At 36.0% G+C, this 23412-nt stretch overlaps 1 protein-coding gene across 1 annotated transcript in view; it reads left to right on the forward strand.

Moving 5' to 3' along the window:
• Positions 1–23412, forward strand: part of GABRB3 (gamma-aminobutyric acid type A receptor subunit beta3) — a 948374-nt gene that overhangs the window by 652217 nt on the left and 272745 nt on the right. The window contains exon 7 of the mRNA XM_044072165.1: positions 22619–22771. Within this exon, the coding sequence (XP_043928100.1) occupies positions 22619–22771 (153 nt within the window). The remainder of the gene's footprint in view (positions 1–22618; positions 22772–23412) is intronic.

Below are 23412 nucleotides of genomic sequence, written 5' to 3' on the forward strand. Positions count from 1 at the left end.
CAAGTTTGGGTCTAATGTAACTAACAATGACTTCATCATTTCTGATTTCCTAGAGTTTATAAATCTTTTTATACAGCCCATAGTTCTATAACTATCATTAACACATTTGTTGATATGGTTAGAAAAACTCAACGCTGGATCTACCCATATAACCAGGTCCTTAAATGAATCTACAGTTTCAATCACTGTGTGCTGTATTAAATAGTCACCTTTCAATTTATGTCTTCCAAATTTCCTATGCTTAGTTTCTGATGGATTTATCAACATATTATTGGCCAATTTAGTCAAGTTCTTTTGCAGATATGCCTTATCTATAACAAATGTAATCTGTTTACCCAATTTAGGGTTCATCTGCATATAGACTGTAGAACACCTCAGATGAAAAAGTTAGGTCTGAACTATACAAGCTAAACAAGTAAGAGCCTAGGACAGAGACCTGTGGGACACCCTGACTATAACCAAGGATTTCATCTGTCCAGTTGATGTATGATACTTGCCATACCCTATTTGTAAGCCATCAGCAATCTATCTTATCAAGAATACATCAGTACATAATTGTTCTAATTTATTGATCAGTATTTTGGGGTCTGTATTAAATCATAGAATTCTTAGAAAAGTGAATGATGATTTATCAACCCCATGTAAGTGAAAGATTACAAACTCGAACGCTTAGAACAGCGAAAAAAAATACACTTAAAACACAAGATAAAGTGGGGGGCTTCACCCCCACACCCTCCCAACATGGGGGCTGTGCCCCCAACACCCCCCCTACTTAAATATACCAACTCCGAGATCGCACTACAGTGGTGAAAACGGTAAAGTAATGGACGCGGCCAAGTGATTTCTTTCCCATGGAAAGAATCTGCTTAAATGCCACTTCATCATTTTGCCTTTTCATCTTTTCTAGTTTGACCAAAGAGCATTCAAAAGACTGCGTCTTCGGTCATCTAATAGGAACCCAGTATTTTGTGTATGAAAGACCAAGTTACAGGTGGTAATAGATCTATTTTCATCACATGCAGGCTGATATATGGTTTCAAGTCCCAGCCTATCCAGTTTTGACAATAACTTATCCAATATTTCCTTTTCCATTATTTTTCTACAACATGAAAGCAGACTTAAGGGTCTATATGACTCGGGGTTTGTCCTACTCCCCTTTCCCTTAAACACAGGTTTAATAAGTGCAGTCTCCAATCTCGAGCAATCTCTTCATATCTATATGACCTAGTGAATAATAGATATAATGGTACTGTAAGTTCTTGCTGAAGTGTTCTCAGGTCATTATTACTAATTCCATGTCCTCCCTGTGCTTTGTTTGGATCCAGTTTGCGCAGTTCTTTTTCAATATAATCTAATTTGATTCCAGTGTCTGAAGTTACCTGTATGTCACTAGGATGACTTATCACTCCCTTTGTGGAGCCAAACCATTTTGCATAAGATTTTGTAAATATATGTATAATCTGTTGTGTCTGAGAATAAATTTTAGAGTTTACACACAGTTTATCAATGTGCATGTCCTTACTCCTTCCACATCTTATTTATATATAAAAAGGTTTCTTATTCTGGTCAACATCTTTATATACATTTTCTTTGATTTTTTTCTTGATCTTGTCTCATACTATGCTTAATTTGTTTATCCAGCTTGTTTATTTCAGTTTTCAAAGTTGTAGTTTGACCTCTCTAATCAGATATCTTGTTCTTGTGAAAATATATCCCCCTGATGTTGTAATCCTAGATCCTGATGTTAAACACTTTTTTTTGTACTCAAACAATTTCTCTTTCAAAATGTTTCACATTCCATCTCCAGTTTTTCCACTGAACACATCACTCCAGTTAGTTTTACATAGTGACTAGTTTACTTCCATACAATCCATAATTAATCATCTGTGCATTGGTTTAGATTTCAGTTTGGCAGAATTATCTAGCAACAAATGAACCTTTATAACCGTATTATCAGTGCAGATCAGTGTTACAACTTGAGTTAAGTAACAGTAATTTCTTTAGGAACACAAACAATGTCTAGTATGTTCCATTCCCTGGTAGTTTTTTTGTTAACAATCTGAAGCAATTGTTGTTCCTGAGGATATGTTGTAAATAATTTCCTTACAAATCTTGTTTAATCAATATTATTCTAGTCTGTTTCTGGTAAATTAAGTCCCCAGCTAATATTCTTCCCTCCTGTGTTTCATGAAAGAAATTTATGAATTCCTCTAGGTCATTAGCACTTGACTTTGGTGGTCTATACACCCCAACAATTGTTATATGTTCCAGGATTGCCTTTATTGTCACAGTTACATAGTCTATAGTATTGGTATTATCATTGAACATGTAATAATCACGTCTCATAACTATCTTTAATCCCGATCATAACACCTCCACCTGATTTTTTTGTATAAATGTCTGTTATAGGAAAAACATTTCTACTCGGACAGAACTGGTTTCCAGTCATTGTTCTTTAACCATGTTTCACAAAGAATAACAACATCAATCTTGTAGAAATGTAGCACATTTTCCAATAAAAATGTTATTACTAATGCTTCTAGCATTAACAATCATCAGAGATGCATCAAATGTTGATAACTGTGAAATGTTAAATTTTCGACCTGGCAAAAATCCTGCCTTGTGTTTGTCTAATATTGCAAAATATCTGCTGCAAAACTTCTCTTCCCTGCTCTTGATAAATGCACGCCATCCTGTCTGAACACGTGTGCCCAAAACTAGGCTTGGATGCTCTACACATTTCAATTTTTTAAAACGGGACATTTTTCCATGCAGGTATTAACTCCAAAAATCTTTTTATTCATGGCGACCTATCTCTTCTATATGGGATTTGTGAATCAAACATGATGTGACAAAAGTTTGGAAAGCATGCATATTATGCTCTCATACTGTATTATTTGTCGCCAGAAATTGCAAAACTATTGTTAGTGTACATATTTCTTGGCACTGTTGTTTTATTTACAGATATTTAATCAAGAGTAATTGACAAAGCAAAAAATAATGACTAAGGCCCCAAAACAAGGGTACTTTCTTCTTTTATTATAATTTGTTAACAATGCAGATGGGCTTGTCCATGAGCCTTTTTTTTAGCCACCAACCAGACTACTAAGCAAAGAAAAAAATGTGCTATACTCAAAATCATCCTACAGTTCAGTAAAATATTGTTTTTACTTACTTCAAAAGCTAATAGAATAACATGATTTTTTATTAACACATATTTTGGGAGGAAAAACAAGAGCTATTGCATCAAGCATTACTTTATTTTTTTAATATTCATTTATATACTAGAATTTCACAAGTTTTATGATGAAGGAAGCACAGAATATAAGACAAAATTTAGGGACATTTTTTGAAACTGCAGACCGAGATTAAGTCAAGCCTGAACCTAAATCCTACAGGTAGGATTATGAAACAAAGGCGTGCTTTATCTCTAGGTAAAAACTCTCTTGGACTGTTGTTGTCGTTATTACCACTGATCAGCTTATCTAACCTTGTTCTCTAAAAATAAAATGAAGACTGACAGGAAAAAATCCTTTTTACAGAAGCCCCAACAATATAAAAATAATTACTATAATAGCACACATCTTCCTCATCTTGCTCAACATCAGTCAAATGCAGGAAGACATATTACTTTAGCAATGCATATATCTGAAGGTCAGTGGTTGACTTTCTGCAAACTCAGACAAGTAAATGCATCATAACAATGCAACAACAAAATGTATACATGTAACTGCATTATTACAATGGTATGAGGGATATACAAACATATAACATATCCAAGACGATGAAGGCAGGTGCTGACACAATCAGGATGTAGAAGGCAATGGAAAAAGGAGTCATCATACACACAGATTAAATGATGACCTATTGAACAAAAAACATAATACAACACATTATGGGTCTTTATAGGCCATTGTACTCAGAACCCTGCTTACTGATAATGTCCAAAGCACTTCATTTGCAGGCTTAGCTAGACAAGCAGCAAGACAAAAGGAATCAGTGAAGCACATAACAGTTGCTTGTTATGCACTTGCAGAATGAAAGAATAGCAGAGGCAAAATGCATACATCCATGAGGAACTTGAACTGACAACCGTCCCCACTTATAGTGCACAAAGTACTTCATTTACATGTTGACCTTCAGAAGCAGTTTGATAAAAATGCATAAGTGAAGAACATAGTAGTAGGAATGAGGGAGACAAAAAAGGATATACTCCAGGGGAACTTGAATACCCCAACTCTCCTCACTTACACTGTACTAAGGACTTCATTTACAGTTTGAGACTACAGAATCAGTGAGACCAAAGGTGTGAAGCACGTAGCAGTTGCTTGTGACACATATGTGAAATGAAGGAATGGGAAATCAGCAACAACTTGTCAGGACACTGCCTTTGGTGACTAATCTATCATCCACAGACATTGTTGGCATTTTCCATCTTTGTAAGGGAGACCACACAGGTGCCGACAGTCTTACCCTCATGTTGTATTTGCAAGCTACTGTGTTATAATGCCAGCTTGATTTACAATGCAGTACCAGCTGATGGCTATATATTTACTGCACTACAGTGGTTATCTTTAATAGTTGGACACATTTAAGATGGCAGCTTACATCTTTGCTATACAGTGAATGGTGATAGTTCTTATCAAATGCACACGGGCATCTACATTACACTGCTCAAGCTATTACAGTCAGTATGATCACAAAATGCATCTCATTTGGAAGCGTTAAATGGGCATGTGTGAAGTGTGTTTATTTACTTTTTGATGGAAATGGGAATGTAGGGAAGAGATGAAAAGGAGAACCAAACAGAATGCAAAACAGATGTGAACAACTAAGAAATGGGCAGGGTGGAGGTGGAGAAAGTGTGGTAAATGCTTCTTATGGGAAAGATACCCATTTTATGTATATAAAAAGGTAAGCTTGTGAAGGAAGTAAGGGAGGTAAGAGGAAGTTATGAGGGCTAGGTTAGGTTAGGTTAGGTTAGGTTAGGTAGCAGAGGAATACAGATATAACTGACAGGATATGTGGCTACATAATATGGGAGGAGACATTGGACAGAATGAGGAAAAACAATCATAAATGGAGGACTGAAAAACCAATAAGGGTGGTCATGGGTAAAAAAAGGAGGGAAACACCAAGATAAGGGATAGGACAGGGTTTTCACAGCTGCAGTCTTCACTAGCTGTGACCAGCTTGGCCCTGTCACAGATGATGGAGACCACACTAGACAGGGATGAGATTCAACAAGTCACTACAGGAGGGTCTCCTTATGGCTGATTTTGGCATCCAGCTTCCTGTCATTAACTCCCCATGTCTGCCAGCTGCCAGTGGGTGACAAAGATGTCACTTCCTGTGGTACTCTACAAGCAAGTACAACTGTCCCACCATACATTGCAGGGTTAACTAAAGCAGGTGGTACAGGTAGGGCAGAATGCGTGCAGGAGGCAGGGGTGGGATGAAACCTAGATATGCTTGATGCTTTTGGTGGTGGTAGTGATGGTGATACTGCTGCTGTCACCAGGGGAAGGCCTGCAGGCCTTGCCGGAAGAACGGGTGCAGGTCATGATGCTGTTGCACATAATAATAATAATCTTCTAAGTGTATTTGAAAAGGTGTATTGTCAGGGGGCTTGCAATGTTACAGCAATTGCTGGACTACAAGACTAGCAAGCTTAATCAAAGACATATCCATTAGCACATACTCAGAACATAGCTCAAAACATTTATATAGTGTGCATGATACAAATTTCATGAAATATATTTGACTGATGTATACATTACTCATATCTCAGTAGCTAAACAATTTTTAACACTAAGAAAAACAGTCATCTCATCTTGGTCAGTTGCAATGGCATGCAGTTGTTTTGTTGGACTCGTGCTCAGTAAACCTATGTGTCTGACATTAACTAAAGAGTGTTAATACAGATATATAACTGCCAGGCATGAAATATGTCCAGAGAGGAGACTGTCAAAGTTAAGATTTGTCAGGGACCTGCAGGAAGAAGGCTGGTAATTCCATGGTTTTCCATATGAACAGCGCAATGCCTAAGAAAAAGGACAAACAGAAATGCATTGCCGAATCTGGTGGGGAATCCACACATAAGCCCATGTTCTCAGATGCAGAAAATGAAGTACTACTCCAGGCCATCCATCTGCCTGGATAACAGCACTTTGGTTGGCAAGCAACACACAAGCCCTACCTTTACCTGGCCTGGAATGATACTATGACAAAAAATAATGCAGTTGGTGGCTGCAACTGTGATTACAAAATGGTGCCCTACAGGGATGGTGATATATGTGGTGCTGTCTGTCATTATATGGTACATCAGGGATTCAGCATTCACTGTGATCTGCTCAAGCTGTGCAAATAAAGTGCTACTTTTTATCATTTGTATATTTGTTAAGATCAGCTGTAGGTACATTTCTGGTGCTGGGTTAAATTTACATTGGACATTTTGTGGTTTGGTGTATTCATAAGTAATTTTTTAGTTCTGGACAGGAACCCTCATCTGATGGTGTAGGATGTTCTATATGTGTGATTGCTTGGATAGACTTAGTTACCCAATGGAATACGTAATGTCATCTTCTGCTTACCTGCCAGGGGTGAGAGATCATCCACTGAGACACTAAACTGTGATATCCACAGATGCTAGCCAAGATTCCACTTCTGAAGTGGCAGTACCTAGGAGAGGATGCCCCAGTGGTCATGGCCATCAACACGGTGGCATCTGTCATAGCAGATGTCACTCAAGGTCATGCAGCATACCATCATCTAGCTAGAGCCATGAAATATCTAGAACCTACACCTGACAGAGGCAGCTTTCATGGGCTAAGGCATATATAGGATACTGAACCCTCTGCCTTGAATATCCTTGACTTGTCCAGTAAATCAAGCCACAATGCTGGTACAATCACTTAGGCTGGGTCCCTGCAGACACACACTCACATCATCACAGCTCCCAACATGTCATACATGTGCAAACACACACACACGCACACACACACACACACACACACACACACACACACACACACACACACACACACACACGCATCCTCAAATGTTCACTGATTTTGTGCCTTCACATAGTCCTTTATGGTGAGCATCCCTTGACACACACAAAAAAAAATACACATAACAGCATGTTTTTCTTTAATAATCCTCAGCACTCACACATTTCCTTTGGAAATACTTGCACAGATGTACTCCCTCCCCCACCAGTGCAAATGATAAAAACTGTGCCGTGCCATTTATACATCATTATTTGGTGTTAATTATGTCTGATGTGCAGTGTGGCCATCCTACATATGACTAAGCATAGCCTGGTGTTGTTTTTTCATACATTATTTTTACTGCAGTGTAACTGTTTTACTTTTAGGTACTGTGCTCAAAAGTATGTGCAAGTCACTGCCTCTTTGCCAGTGTGACAACATACAACATCTGCATCTGACTGATATGAACATGTTCTGGGGCCGGTTCCTTTACTGACTCTTTATCTGACTCATCCTCACCTGCCTGTTGCCTGGCACTGCTGCTCCTACAAGGGCTCACTCTGCTGTAACTACTGCCTAAGTATAATATTATGTCACTTTGCACATACTACCATATTTTTGCAAATGTGCCAGGATCATTAATGCAGGGTACCACCACTTAAGCCTGTACAGTGAATGTGTACCCTCAACAGCCCAAAAACATGCCCAGTAATATTTGTTGTCTGCAGTTGGGCATGGCTGTACCCATGGATTGTTTGATTTTATTGATTCTTATGGGTGTCATGAGCCAGGTTCCAGGGCACATCAGGCATCACCAAAAAGATGCCTCTGTGGAAGTCACCCCTTTTAATCCAATGAGCCATATCACAGATGTGCCATATGTGGGAGCTGAGAAAATTACCTGGGTGATCTGCACACACACACATTACGAATGATATCCCGTACATTACAAACCATTTCACAGTTGATGGGGGTGATATATTTTGCTGTTTACATACCTACTTTTCAGTTCAGCAGATGGGGCCTTTATTTCATTGTGGGTGCAGTCTGTGATAGTATCACAAGAAAATGGTCTATATCATTTAATTCCTCACATGGTGTTGGCTGTCTCCTCTGTGGTATGGGAATCACATATGTTCTCCCACATGCTGAAGCATGGCATGGAGAAACTGATGTTGCATTCTCTAGACAAATGCCTGATGTACTCTGCACTATGTCTCCAATAGGTCATTGAAAGGTCTCTGTAGCTAATATATGTAAAGCTGCGCATACTTTAGTATCCCCTACATTAGGTAATTTATGATTCCCACAGAGATGCTCATGAGGCCAATATATGTCCACAATGTCTTGAGTGGTGACACTATCTACCCAATATAATCCACAATGTTGACGTGATAGAATCCATGAAATTTAAATGCATTTGGATGACCCAGCACCTCTGGGGATGATACCAATTGTCATAGCAGTAACAATAAAAGCTTCTTGCAGGTACACATTTGCTAATGCTGTAGGAACTCCTAACATTACTTAGTGACAGCCTGAACATGAGCATTCTGAGTTCCAATATACAATGGGGCAAAGATCCATTGCAAGGCATTTATATATTTCAGAATCACTCTGCCATCATTTTTTGCCTCATTAGTATGCACAGTGAGGGACATTTTAATATTTTTGCTCATTACTGTGTCATTATATGGCCACTAGCATATGCTGCACCTTTCCATGTGTTTGGTCTGGCTGTGCTACACAGTTTATTTTTCTGAATCACACACAGTTAACATTTGACCACTTATCGCCCAATTTTCCTTTCCATGATGCAGCAAATTTTTTTTAATCCAACCCACAATTCTACCAAACATTAAAAAAATCTGATTTTGTTAAATAAAGATGCTCTGGTTCTGGAGAACTTAAAATCATGAGACAAAATATAAGATGTTTGTATACTAATGCTCAAAGTCTTCAAAATGAAAAAGAGGAACTGGAATTTATTATACAACCAAATGAGATAAAAATTGTAGCTATAAATAAGACATGGAATGTTAGTAATTTAACTTTTCAAGGGATTAAGAACTATGAAAAGACAAGAAGAAGGGGAACATGTTGTTTGTATATGAATTTATATATAATATCTTATAAAGCAAATGTGGAGATAAAGACATTTATGTATAAGAGTAAAAAACATAACTCCATGGAGTAGCTGTAGATCTATTATTACATATAGGAGCCCAGATAAAAAAGTACCCAGAATTATTGCTATTTTCAAACATTGGTGGAATATTTGACTGGACGCCTTAAAATATTGTTTGGAGGCTTAATTACCCTTCAATGAATTGGGATCTTGGTTAATTATGTAATAATTTAAATCATACTTTTTGGGCACATTGAACTTTAAGAACTTGAAGAAGTTTATAGAAAGGCACAAGGATATTTGCAACCTTCGATTATTTTTTTGCCTTGTAATCAATGTGAATGTAACAGTTCTTCGAAATTTTAATATTATCAGTACTGTTTATGACATTAGTATTACACCTTTGAATAGAGAGAACACCACTTACTATGATGTGACTAGATTATATAGAATTAAGTTAATGGATGACAAATCCAGTATTAAATTAAATGTGTTTTCTGCAATAAAGATTGATGGAAAGGGCTAGAATGAATTAAAAGAAATGTTGTAATAATTATTTGAAGAATATTCAAATTAAAAATAAACCACAGGGAGCATAAATAAGAAATCATCTTGTGATAGGCAACTAAACAAGTTATGGAGAAAAGGTGAATACATCATAAATTTAAAATCAGTGGAACTACATTTTATAAGACAAGTTTAAATAAAGTTCCAAAAGGTCATGCAAGGGCTTTATGTGTAAAGAAACAGAAATATGAAAGATCACAATTAAATATAAAAGATAAGAAGAGATTGCATAATAAGTGAAACTGGTTAAACAATCATATTTAACTGAATTGTCTGAGAGCAAAAGTATTAATGGATATGTGGATTTACAACTAATTGTTGACATTTTAAGTGAGCATGATACTCAACATTGTACTATGACTGCTCATTTTACTAAACATTGTGTCATTAATCATAATCTGTTGTTATATCCAAATATATCCAAAAAAGATCTAGTAACAGTTTTGAGCAAAAGTTCCAAGGGACTGGATAATATGGCAGGTTGATTTATTAATAATATATCAGAAAGTATAGGAACTCTATTAGTGTAGATATTTAACAGCATGTTCAGAAATTGATGTGTTTCTCAGGAGTGGAAAGGATCCTATATTGTCCTAGTATTTAAAGGAAGCCATAAACATGATAAAGCAAATTATAGACCAAAAACTCTTGCCTACATAATAGGTAAATATTTTAAATGTTTTACATTGAGGTATTTAGAGTTAAATGACATTTATGATCCTAAGTTTGATTATACAGATTATGGTTTTATGAATGGAAAATCCACTTTGACTTGTCAAGTATCATTTTATGAAAGGATATCAGCTTTGATGGATGAAGGCAAAGAATGTATCACAGTATACCTTGGTAAAACAAAAGCATTTCACATCATGCAACATGAATATATAGTTTTATGTCTTCAGAGGCTGGGGTTAATGATGGCATTATTATATAGACAAATAACCAGTTAGCTTATCATGCATAATGTGTGATATCAGAGAGTAAACAATCAGTATGGATAGATATCAATAAGAGGCAACCTGAAGGATGGGTCTGACAATTGCAAAGTAAGAGCAGAAATAGAAAAAACTAGTCAGAGGAAATGCTTACTTAAAAGAAGTACTAGACTGGGATGATAAAATTGGTTTAAAGCTTAATACATTGAAAATTATGCTCCTGCTTTGGATTAAAGCTAACATCAAAATAGTTAAGGACAGTACAAAGTTGAGAATAGTTAAAAATATTAAAGATCCAGACATAGTTATCTCAGCAAGATTTTCATGTACAGGGTCAAGAGGTAAAGATAAAAGATTTGCATCAGACTGGCCTTATTTGCAACACTGCCATGACCCCAGACCCTGAGGTTTTAAAGGCATTATTCATAAACTTACTTAGACTGATTACTGAATATAATGTACGTCTTTTCAAGATTATACTCTTGGAGAGTACATAGAGACAATACACAAAGAGGACCATAAGTATAGAAGAACAGTTGTATGAAGAAAGGTTGAAATATAGAAGAATTTGTAGTATTGTGTATAGATTGATGCAATGAAAATTATGTTTAGCATAATATTTTAAACCAATGATCAATTTGGACTTAAGGAAGGCACTAAGTCTAATGTTAGTCGAATACCTTCTCAGATTAAGAGACAGAGAACCCTGCTATCAAAGGAAGTGTATAAATGCTGTTAAAAAGCAAGAATATTACTAGGTTAATTCCCATGGTGTGGAATAAACTGCCAGTTGAGATAAATACTCTACATACTCTACACCATTGTTTACGTTTAAGAGCAAATTGAGTATATATAATGGGAGATGACAAACACAGATCTGGAGTAAGTGAAACTATATTATGCATGGTCTAATAAGATCATTTGCAAACATGTTAAACTATTAAATAATATACAACAAGACTGTATATTGTCTCCTTGCTTATTCAATTTATATGCTAAATGTATCATGCAAAATGTTAGGTAAGGGTAGTCAAATTCTGGAATCAAATTTTGTTGGGTGAAATAATCTCAGATATGCAGATAATACCACTCCAATAGCTGAAAGTGTAGAAAAGTTGAACACCTTGTTAATGAATGTGAATGCAGCAAATGTAAAAGCTGTTGTTTTTTTGAGTAACAAAAATAAAATGATGTCACATAGCCCTATCAATTCTTTGCAAGTAGATGGTGAAAAAGTAAAGCACTGATAGTTTGTTTTCCTGGGCTTAAAGATCTCTGAAAATGATGATTGCAGCCATGACTTTAAAAGATGCTTGCTGTTTTGAAGGAAAGCTGGTGCAAAACTAGATAATGTTTTAAAGAACAAAGACATCATATTGCGAACAAATGTCTGCATAGCCAAAGCTATAGTTTTCCCAATAGTAACATGCAGCTGTGAGAGTTAGACTATATAAGTAAAGCAGTGCACCAGGAAACTGATGCTTTTAAATTGTGGTGTTGGAGAACACTTTTGAGATTTCTGTGAACTGCAAAAAGATCAAATCAGTCAGTACTTAAGAAAATTAATCCAAACATTTAACTGAAAATCAGTATTAAAATTAAAACTCAAATATGTTGTCCACATATTGTAAAGACAAGATTCTCTAAAGAAAATACTTTTGCCAAGAAAGATCAAATGCAATAGAAGAGGATAGCATGGACTATAGTGAATAAAGTAATAAATATGAATTTGCAATAACTTAAAGAAGTACTTCATGGCAGAGACGTATTGAGTGCTGAAGTTCTTAAGGTTAGTAAGAGTCAAAGTTGATTAAATAAAAACTAAAACTAAACAATAAAAGATGGAAGACAGGAAGGAGTTTGTGAAGACAGTTGCCAGGGACACTGTATACAGAGCCTAGAATGCATAAAGAAAGATAGACAAAATCCTTGCTTCAAAAGAATTAGCTAGAAATAATCCCAGTTTATAGTATCAAAGGCTTTTTCAAAACTGATCAGATAGTACTCCTGGCTCTTTAACTCTTTGTAATCCTTGCAGAGAGTGCACTAGTGTGACTAGATGATCTACGCTACACATGCCGTGCCTGGATTGATCAAACCAGAGAGGCCAGTATGTCCATGAGGTACACAATAGAGATACACATATAGCATTGTAGGTTTAAAAATGCAGTGTTGCAGTTTCTTGGTATCTTTTCACATTTTTAGGCAGAAACATAATTATAGTCACTCTGTATGATGGATTGATAAACTTTGTATTTTCAGTCAACTTGTATAGGGCTTGTGATGGGAAGAAAATTGTGGGGATTAAAGATTTTTCCAGTTCAGCACTGTCTGTCAGGTCCTGAAACTTTACCTATTGGAAATGCCAGTAACACAGTTTTTAGTTCCTGGGAATTAATGGGTCTCTCAAGAAAGCTCAAGTTGTGTCTGTGAAGGAATTTTTAATAAAACTAATGCCCTTTCAGGATTTTGTCCTTTCTACTTTGTTAAATATTGCTAATGTGACTTTGTGAGATATGTGTATGTCAGTTTTAAATGTAATAACGCTCATCACCTTCCTCTCTTTCATTCTAAATGGCATCAACTTGCCAGGCTTACACTCCGCAGTTCATGACTGGGTCACAATGCGTTCAGAATGCCGTAGAGCCAGTGACCTTTATAGTGGCATGAGATGTAGGCCTGTCCTTCAATTTGCAGCTCTAACAAGCAACATGTAAATTCTGTACTTTTCCCTTCCAGATGTAGATGTCTTTTTTTTCTAATTAAGATATTTCGACTTAGAAGCTCTATAAAAGTCTCAGAGCTGCAACTTGCATAAGTTCTACCAGTACTTGAAGGAGAAAAGACTCGCTAAGTTTAATCCTGTGAAATATTTTCAGCCCTTTCAGATATCATGTATGGACTTGATATCTTTTAGAACCAAGGTGTGTATCCTTCATTGTCTATCAGCACCCTTTGGAGTAGAATAGGAGACAGAGAATGCAAACATTGACTGGTCTAAGAAGGAGGATATGTTACAATCCCAGCTTTGTAGTTCTGTTGTATCAGACTCCCAGGCACAAGCCAGTTGTTGTTGTTGTTGTTGTGTCTTTCGGCTTTTCCCAGTTAGGGGTCACCACAGCGGAACTCCGGTCTGCTAATGACTGGCAGTAGATTTTTACGTACCAAGTTGCCAGCTCTGACACACAATCTTCAACAAAGGTATGCCCATTCACACATGTCTCCGCACAGGTAATCTAAGAAACTCAAATTATGCCCCCAGGGTAGAAAAAATGTGAATGGGTTGTCATCTAGGTGCAAGATGCACCACATAATTTCACCCATGAATTTTCTAATTATTGTTTGAGAGTGAATGCATCATTCAGTATATGGGGATGTCCTGTCTCTGTTAAAGATGGGAACCATATTAAAATCCCCTGCTGTAAGCGATTAGGATTTAGTAGCTTGTATTTCTGACATGGAAGCAACATTTCTGTAAAAAGCTTGAGATTAAACACATAAATACTCCCCAATGATATGTATCCTTTGAATTTTTTTAAGTAGCCTATCCTATAGTTTCTTCCCCTCCTCTATGGTGCCTTTTTTTCCAGTTTAAAGAGCTCTAAACAAAGATAGCAACCCCTGTATTAGCACCAGTATTTAAATTTGAAATGCAAGTCCTATCATAAAATCTTTGAAATCCTGCTGTGCCTGTTCTCTGATTTAAGTTCCTGTAAACAAAGAACTGCTCTGAGATTTGTTAAGCATATTTGCATTATTTTTTCTTCTAATCAGGAGTAACATTAGTCTTATCAGGAGTAGTATTATAATAATAATAATTCATAACATGGTTACAATCCATACATCAGTGTGATATTAAAAGCCAGGTGACTGTATCATGCACAGAATATACAAGTTGCTGTATTTTTAACTTGGAGGTAATGAATAAAAATGTAAATTTCAAGTTTCATACAGAGGTAGGAGACCAGTCATCTCTGAAAGTAATACATTTACAGTGGTTGAATAGTGTATCAAACATTAACATTTTCATCAACACCCTCTATACATGTACCCAACAGGCCACCATAGTACAATACTCAGATGACTTCACTCTCATTTGCACATCTGACAACATGGTGCACCTCCAAAAAATTAATCAGGAAGCTTTAACAGCCACTGAAACATGGCTTTGTAACTCACAAATCAAGCTCAACCCAGAAAAAAGACCAGACTACTACTTTTTCCCCAAAAAAAACTCTTTCATGAAAAAACAAGACGTAAAGTCCTTTCTCGTGATAATACAGCCATTGAAGTCACTTAGCATAGCAAATTATTAGGGGTAATAGTTAATGATAAGTGCGCATTTGACCTGCACAGTCAAAATTACATAAGAAAATCTCATCAAAAACTAGAGATGCTTTACAGAGCCAAAAACTTTCTCGCCAACACAACTAAAAGTACACTTACCACTACTTATCTCCTCCCCACACTTCTTTATAGTGCTCCCATCCTTATTAAGCTCCAGGCTTCACAAAATTTAAAACTTGAACAATGCTATACAGTTGTTAAATTTGCAGCAAAAAAACTTTCAGAAGCCACCACTGTGTAGCATTAAAAAGTCTAAAGTGGTTAGAACTGCCTCATCAATTAACATGCATACATCTTCTTAACATCTATAAAATTATCCAGCATCCATCTGCTTGTCCAGCACTAAAACACATTCTATACAACTATGTTCCCATTTGGTCATTGTGATACTGTGACCAAAAACTCCTATCTGTGTATAAGCCCATCATATCTGCTGGGCATTGTCTGTACTTGTTACAAGGTTGCTAAGGCCTGGAACTCCTTATCTGTATCCATCAGGTCAATGCCCTCCATCCCATCTTTGAAAACCATTCTGAAAGACTTCCTAGCTAAAATCTGGCTCTTCTCTTACTTAAATCCAGGGTAAATTATATCCTTAAATGTGAACAAGTACCTTTTCATTCCTTAAACCTTCTTACCCTCCCTTGTTCCACTTAGTTCCTTACTTCTAACAAATTTTCTTTCCTGTTTCTCTCTCTAAATATAACATAAGCCTGTTGTTGACTCACTTCATATTGCAAATCCCATTTGCATTAGACTAACTTACCCTTAATTTCCCTACAGACTGTCTAAATTTCTATAAATTTTAAATGATTGTCATATAACTTGTATTGATTCTTAACCAACATTTTTATATTATGACTAATTTGTTATAATTATTTAAACTACAGATGTTTTGTTTTATTTTTGAAGATTGTAAAATTATCGTTCTTAAAATGTTTTGAAATAATTTGGAGCTTTTCTCCCTAGGCATCCACTGAAAATGGGCTTCTACCCAGTCAGACTTTCCCGGTAACCAAGTATCAATAAATAAATAGTAGAAGTATAAATGTATTGTAGAAAAGTGAAACATTTTTCATGCAGAGTGCTTACAATATTTAAAATAATAGTACCATTATGATCTTAAGAAGAAAATGTTTCAGCAGAATAGTTCATTCAGACTAACCAAAAGAAAAGCAGGATAAAAATTCATTGCCTGATCCTGACCCAAGGATTACCTAGGCTTTATTCAAACCTTTTTTTCAAGGATTATCTAGCCTTTTTTAAGGTAAAGAACACAGTCAGCTATCTATTAGGTATGTGTAATTTTTGTATCTTATTTTTCATATACAGTCATAATTACGCATTGTGCAATCCTCATGCATTGTATACATTTTATTATTACATAGCAGAAGTCACTGCTTCTGATTGCTATTTTAGTTTTTTCACCATCTCTCCTATTTCCTGTTTTGACTGGGAGTGACTTGTCACCTCCCTCCATTCTTCCCTTTCTTTTTTCGCTCACCTTTTTCATTTTTTTTCTAGTTTGTACTTCTCCTTACAATGTCTACAAATATCTAAAGCAGCTATAAAGAAGCCAAAGTTATTTTCTTTGATAGATGTTGCTTAATAATAACAGGAGAGCAGTTTTTGTGCTATAACCTGGGCAAAGACCATGCTGGATGAGATACAGCAGATTATTAGAGGAGAGGTGGAAGAGGAGTTGTTTTATATACACTTTCTAGTATTTTCCAAAGTGGGGATAGTTATAGGCTTACAATTGTAGAGATTATTGTGTACGACACCTCTAAGGTTTGGAATTATGCAAGACGTTTTTCCACGGGATTGGAATATATTGTGTAGCAATGGCTCTGTTAATTAAATTTGCAATAGGGTACGTTGTAGCTTCAGAGGCAGATTGAAGATATTCAGAGGGATGATGGTCAGGAGTCAGGGAGGTCAGTTTTACCTTTTGCAGCAACCTCTATATGCTTGTAATAAGGTGAAAGAACCTGCAGGAGTGCTGTTACTGGAGTTAGGAGTTTTTGAAGATTAATGGGAAGGAGTAGTAGCTGAATTAATAAAATGTAAGTTAAAATAGGGTAATAATATAATCGTTTTATTTAGGAAGGGGCTGTGTGTGGATGTTTCCCTTGTTTAAGTAGTGTTTTTTTATTTTTATTATGCAAGACCAGTAGAGTTTTGGATTTAAGTAACTGTTGAGTAATATACGACTGTAAGGTTGTGTCAATTATTTAATTAAATTTTTTACTTGGTTTCTAAATGTGGTGTAATTTTGTCTTGCTCATATTGTTTTGGTAGTTCTTTACTGTTTCCAAACCTTATCTCTAATGAATATTTGTTGTTTAATATCTGATGACATCCAAGGAACTGAGATGCTTTTTAACTTTTTTCCTTTGGGTAGGGGCTATTCTCTCTCTGCTTTAAAACATTGCAGTCAAACCTAAAACTGTTTTTTCCTTATTTCTTTTTCTGCTGCTCTCATTCAGATACAACGCATTTGTCTACTGCTTCAGAGATAAAGTTTACCTTTAAACATAACTAGAAGCCTGATAAAATATGGTGTATCATAAGAAAGTCCATGTAACTGCAATCTATTTGTACCCCTCCCTTTACCCAGTACCAAACTTTTACAGATGGAGCACATTACATTAAAAATCAAGTCAAACCAAACAACAACAGCAACCAGGAACAGGAACAGTTCTCCACTCAGGGCTGCAAAACACAGCATTGTTAAAATGTAGCAAAACACAAAATGAACCAAGCCAAAGCAATAAGAAGGCATATAACTCCAATAAATAAACATTTATTGTTAGTGCTTTCACAGTTCACAATGACTGCTTCATCAAACGTCTGATGAAGCAGTCATTGTGAACTGTGAAAGCGCTAACAATAAACGTTTATTTATTGGAGTTATATGCATTCTTATTGCTGTGCTTTGGTTAGTTTTGTTTTTTTGCTCTATTTTGTATTACATTAAAAATGCTTACTTGTTATCTTTGAATAATATTCCATGTTCATAGAACCCATTAGTTCCTTACAATCTTATTAATTCCCTTTTATCCTGCCACTTCTGTGACTTTAGTCTATTAGTTCTTTTGACATGCAGTGAAGACCCAAGACCTGCATGTTATGGAATTTATTGAGTACATCTGCTCACTTTTTTCTTTTGCACTGTCTCCCATTTCTTCTCTCTTCTCTCCCTGTATGACCAGGCTATCCTGTCCTTGATAGCTACCCTCCTCTTGGCCTCCTCCTCTGATCCAACGGTCTTGCTACTGTTCTATTCTGTCCCCCACCCCCCTTTTGAATAGGACAGCCTGCTCAGGGCCTCTGAGGTCCATCACTGGGCACATGAATCCTCTAAGATTCCAGTTGAAATGGGTCCTCTTTGGAAGTATGTTCTTCTGTATCTCTGTTCCTACCTCTGCTGCTGCTCTTATCAGACTCTCCTCTTCTACTGGATTCTGCTTTAACAGCTTCTTGTTCTTCTTACTGTATCTTTTTTTTGCATATCCCCTTCGTATTTCCTTTATTATCTCTACTCTTTTCCTGTCTACTATGCCCAGATTCTTTTCGGATCCAGTTATCTAGTTAGCATCACTCTGTGTGCTTTTGTTTGCTTCTTTAGTTTTTTTTCCTTGAGATGCAACTAAATCGGATGTTTTCCATGACCCTTTTCTTCCTCCCCTCTGACTCTTCACATGTTTGATTGCCAGTCCATTTCTGGTGGGATATTTGAAATTATTTCTTTGTTGTTCCAGCTTTCACTGTGCACAATCTGTGGAACAAAAACTTGTAGTTCTCCTGTTATCTAACCCTTGTGTGTTTCCCTTTCATGGTACTGTTAAAATAGCAGGGTATAATCCATGTATGGATTAAATTGACGTTCAATGGCTCTACAAGTCTGCTGTCCCCTTTCTTAGTTTATGCAATGTACTAAAGTAATCATCCATCAGTTTTACAAACATAATGTTAAAGTCTATCAGGTTATGCATTTTGGCTTGTCTCATAACACAATTTCTTCTTTAATTTTATAGCTGTGCAGACATGCTAATATGTGTTTTGTTTTCCTCTACAATAAATCTGCTATAAATCAGGGAGTTTGCAAGGCTCTTTTCTCACTTCCAGATCTCAGCAAAACTATTTAAGTGTTTCGACTGCATTCAGAGCCATCCAGGCTAAAAAAGGAATATGTTCTTAATTTTCTGCATGTTTACTTTATGCAGTGATCGCTACTGTTTTTAATAATTTTTAAAGCATCTATTTAACTTTGTGGCAAAAATAGTAATTTCTATTTTTGTTGGCTTTTCTAGTTCTGTTTGCCTGCAAATCACCTTGCAGATTAATCAGGGACTTAGTTGTTTGGGAGTTGTTTAAAATGCACAATGGAGTCACTTCCTTGGAGGCAAAAATCTCACATACAGATAAGGTTGTCAAGAATGCCCACACTAAACCTCTCACACATACCACTCACCACATACTCAGTTTGTCGTATGTTGAGGCAATTCAAAGAAAACTTCACAAATCTCAAAGACATTCAAAGCCACTTAACAGCAGCAGTACTCCTCAGAAATCATTAAAACACACACACACACACACACACACACACACACACACACACACACACACTAAAAGTAACAACAAACATCTCACATAAGCCTACACTCAATGCCCCACAGCAAAGCCAATAAGGCAAGTATATACTTTTCCTACTAATGTTGTCATTGGGGGTCTCCATTGCGTCACACACAGATGTCCCTCTCACCAGGTTAGACAAGGAGAAGATTATGGCTAGTAGCCTATCTGGAACCAGGATCTGCAATATTACACATACTCATAAATCACCGCACCATAGGTACCAATATAATTCTATCATTGTTGGTGTGAATGCAAATCACCTGAGACATACCTCACTGGACTATATAAAAAGAGGCATTATGGATCTCTCTGAATATGTGTCACAGACAGGTATATGCCTTGACTTGAGCAGAATTCTAACTTCATTTAGGATGATGCCACAATATGAACAGAAAATGATTGATTTTAATAATGTCTTAGTTTCTGGTGTCAGCATGGGAGGACATGGACAACAGACCATGTTGCTTTCCCAAAGATGGGCTGTACCTGTTCTCCCTAACTTTTGAATATTGGCTAAAACTTTATCCACCCCTTAGAGCCTTTTTATATGCAATGGCAAAAAGACAAAACTACCAATATAGTGAAAAAGTCTCTAAGCTATCTTAAGGTATTACTGCTCAATGCTAAGAGCGTAAAACAAAACTACTCCATACCTTTCAAGCTCTTCTCACTCTGGAGACTGTAGGCATCTGTGCTCAGACCAAGAATTAGTTTAAAGCCATAGAACGTACTCCAACAGTGCAAGGCTACAGTGCCCTCCACACATTTAGACTGACAACAGCACAGAATGGGTCCAAAGATGGAGGTGTCTCATTCTGTGTTAGCAATGAGCATACATTCATGTTAGTTAAACAGGATGATACCATGGAACGTATCCATATGCAAGTCACCATAGATAAGGTCCCTCACCGTATTGTGGCTAGCTACAGGCTAGGGTCTCATGACTCTTACCTAAACCTATTAGAAAGGCTCACCATCCAACAAAATACTGTATGAAAAAAGCCAGGTATATTCTGTTTTCTGCAATATGAATCGGCTTGTAAGAAGAGAACATCAATAAATCCAGGCATATTACTTCCCAAACATTCTGGGCATAGATGGGCTTCACTACAATAAATGATTGTGCTTTACCTAGGACAGGAAACACAATCTGTACATAGTTTAAGGCAGATCCTGAGAACACCTTCTAAAACTATACCATACATTTAGATCCAGAGGAATGCTATTTTGTAAATAGGACTGCCCATAACAGTTTTTCAGAGCAAGGAACGTGTAGGACATAAAAACCATAGTGAAGAGATATACAGTAGCTCAGATGCCTTGCCAAAGACAACCACTAAAATGAATTCCACTGAAGCACTAACGTTGCTGAAAATGACCGTCTCCTGATGCTCTCAGTATTGTGCATAAAATCAAAAGCTAAGGCTTGATCAGTATAATAAATTAATAAAACATATAAAAACACTTACTTCCTACATGTCTTCCACATCAGTCTTTTACAACATTTTTCTGACATGCTTTTATTCAGTAATATGCAGCTAAATTAATGCATAACTATGGGTCATGGAGGTAAAATAAATTTCTCATTTATGCTAGTCATAAAGGCAAGAAATGTAGTTCAGAATTATGTATTTATGGGATGTGAATCAAATCCCATTTCTAAGTTTCAAAGCATAAATTATTCCTTGTTAAAGTTATAAAATGAATACAAATTTAGGCTGACATGAAGGACATATTTTCAAAGTGCATTCCCTTATGTTCTTAATTAGCTTACACGATCCTTGAATAAGAAGACCATGTATCATTTGTTATAAACATTATTTTACCTGGGGATGCCATATTTTAAAGATTTGTTCTGCAAATGTTTCAGAAGCTCAGCACGTAAAGTATTTTAAAATCATTTGAAATTATATATTGCATACAGAAAATTTAAATAGCTGTATAAATATAATTGCATTATATTGTTTCAATGGATACACTTCTCCAAGTTATTTCTGGAATTGTAGATATGGAATGCAAGGTGTGATGTGAAAATGCAGAACTAAATGTAGATGTACTATGAAAAATTATGGCTTCTTCCATTGACACACAAAGAATCTACCCCAAAACATCTAAAAATTCAGATCACAATGCAAAATAACAACACTCCAAGATCACACAAACTTAGGGAAAAGGGAGAAAGTGAGTTTAAATATAATATCCCCTTTGCTGTTCTTTTTGAGTTTCATTTGAATTAAACCAACTTGCCAGCTTTCTACATATGATGTTCTGAGCATTGTTTAAATGGATGTTGGCGAACAGTGGAGATACAGCCCAATTTTAATATTAACGCTGCTCAGAAAAACTATTCATAATTAGTGTCCTCTAAGGTATTACTTACATTCTTGCACTTCATAGAAGAGAACACATGAGTCACTGGTCTGCCATGAGCACATTTTGTCAACCTAAGTTTAACTACGTCTGTTAATTAGCAGTCAGAAAGCTTAAGTATATGGATGCAAAACTTGCTGTTCTCTTAATTACATGTATTTACAAAGTTATTTGCAGCTTTCAGGATTCCTTTGATGCCTTTTCCTTTGTGCCTTTACTAATGAAGCTGCAAAGGACTAATGGCAATGGCATGGAGATTGGAAATAAAAATATCTTGATAATGCATTACATATAAATCCTATTTTGTACAGCCACTTCAGATTACCTAACACTTATTTTAGCATTTTTCTCCTGAATAAATGCAAAATGCAAAATTAATATATAATACTCATAGTTTTGCAGACTTGGGTCTGAGTTTATTTACTAGTATCTATTATATGATTGCTGATTTTTCTCCAACAAAATGTGTGTCTAATTTCCTGTTAATGTTTTGTTCAACAGCATAAGAAAATACTGTGCACTTGACTGACTTAGCAATATAGCAAATGCGTTTTTAACCACAGAGGCTGAACCTCATGTCTTTTAGCAATGTTTTTGAATTAAATAATCTTTTTCTTTTTCCTGCTTTCTATTCTTAGGTGCCTACCCAAGACTTTCCCTAAGCTTCAAGTTGAAGAGAAACATCGGCTACTTTATCCTTCAGACCTACATGCCCTCCATACTGATTACGATTCTATCTTGGGTCTCCTTTTGGATAAGTTACGATGCTTCTGCAGCACGAGTGGCACTTGGTATGTAAGATGGATTAATGAAGATTCGTACTGAGCAAAAACAGAATACAGGCCCACAATGAAATAGGCACACGTTTTATAACACAGCAGCATGTTAAATAAGACCAGTTATGTCAATGATAGCAGGACAGTTCGACGAATCATAACACTTTTGTTGTCTGATTGCTCATAACTATACAATTGTTAGTTAAAGAGAAAGAAAAAAATAATTCAGCTATAAAAATAATTCTGTAGTTGTTACATGATAAAAATGCATCATAGTTTTTGGTTATAACACTGTCTGCATCATATTTGCATTAAAGCAACTGAGAGTGAAAAAGATTGTTAAGAAACAACTCTGGTAATTATTCATTGTTTGGAAATTTAGTTATGATCTGAAGGCAGTAAAAGAGAATGCCTATTCCTGTAATGTTTTATTGTTTCAAAATGAGTAACATACTGTATGACTCTAAGTGTAGATTAGAAAAGCAAAAGTGTTTATAAGAAGTAGATAAATTCATTGCTTGTCTACAATTGAAAATCGGGGGTACCTAATAAATGATGTAGAGCATCCTAGCTTAAAATAAAATCATAACTTAACCAGAATCTTCACTGTGTAATAATTTAAACCTCTATTAAAGTAGATACACTGGAAATACGTA

This window comes from Protopterus annectens, chromosome 5.part0, assembly GCF_019279795.1.
Source record: "Protopterus annectens isolate FY-2018-M chromosome 5.part0, PAN1.0, whole genome shotgun sequence".
In the NCBI taxonomy this organism is placed as follows: Eukaryota; Metazoa; Chordata; order Ceratodontiformes; family Protopteridae; genus Protopterus; species Protopterus annectens.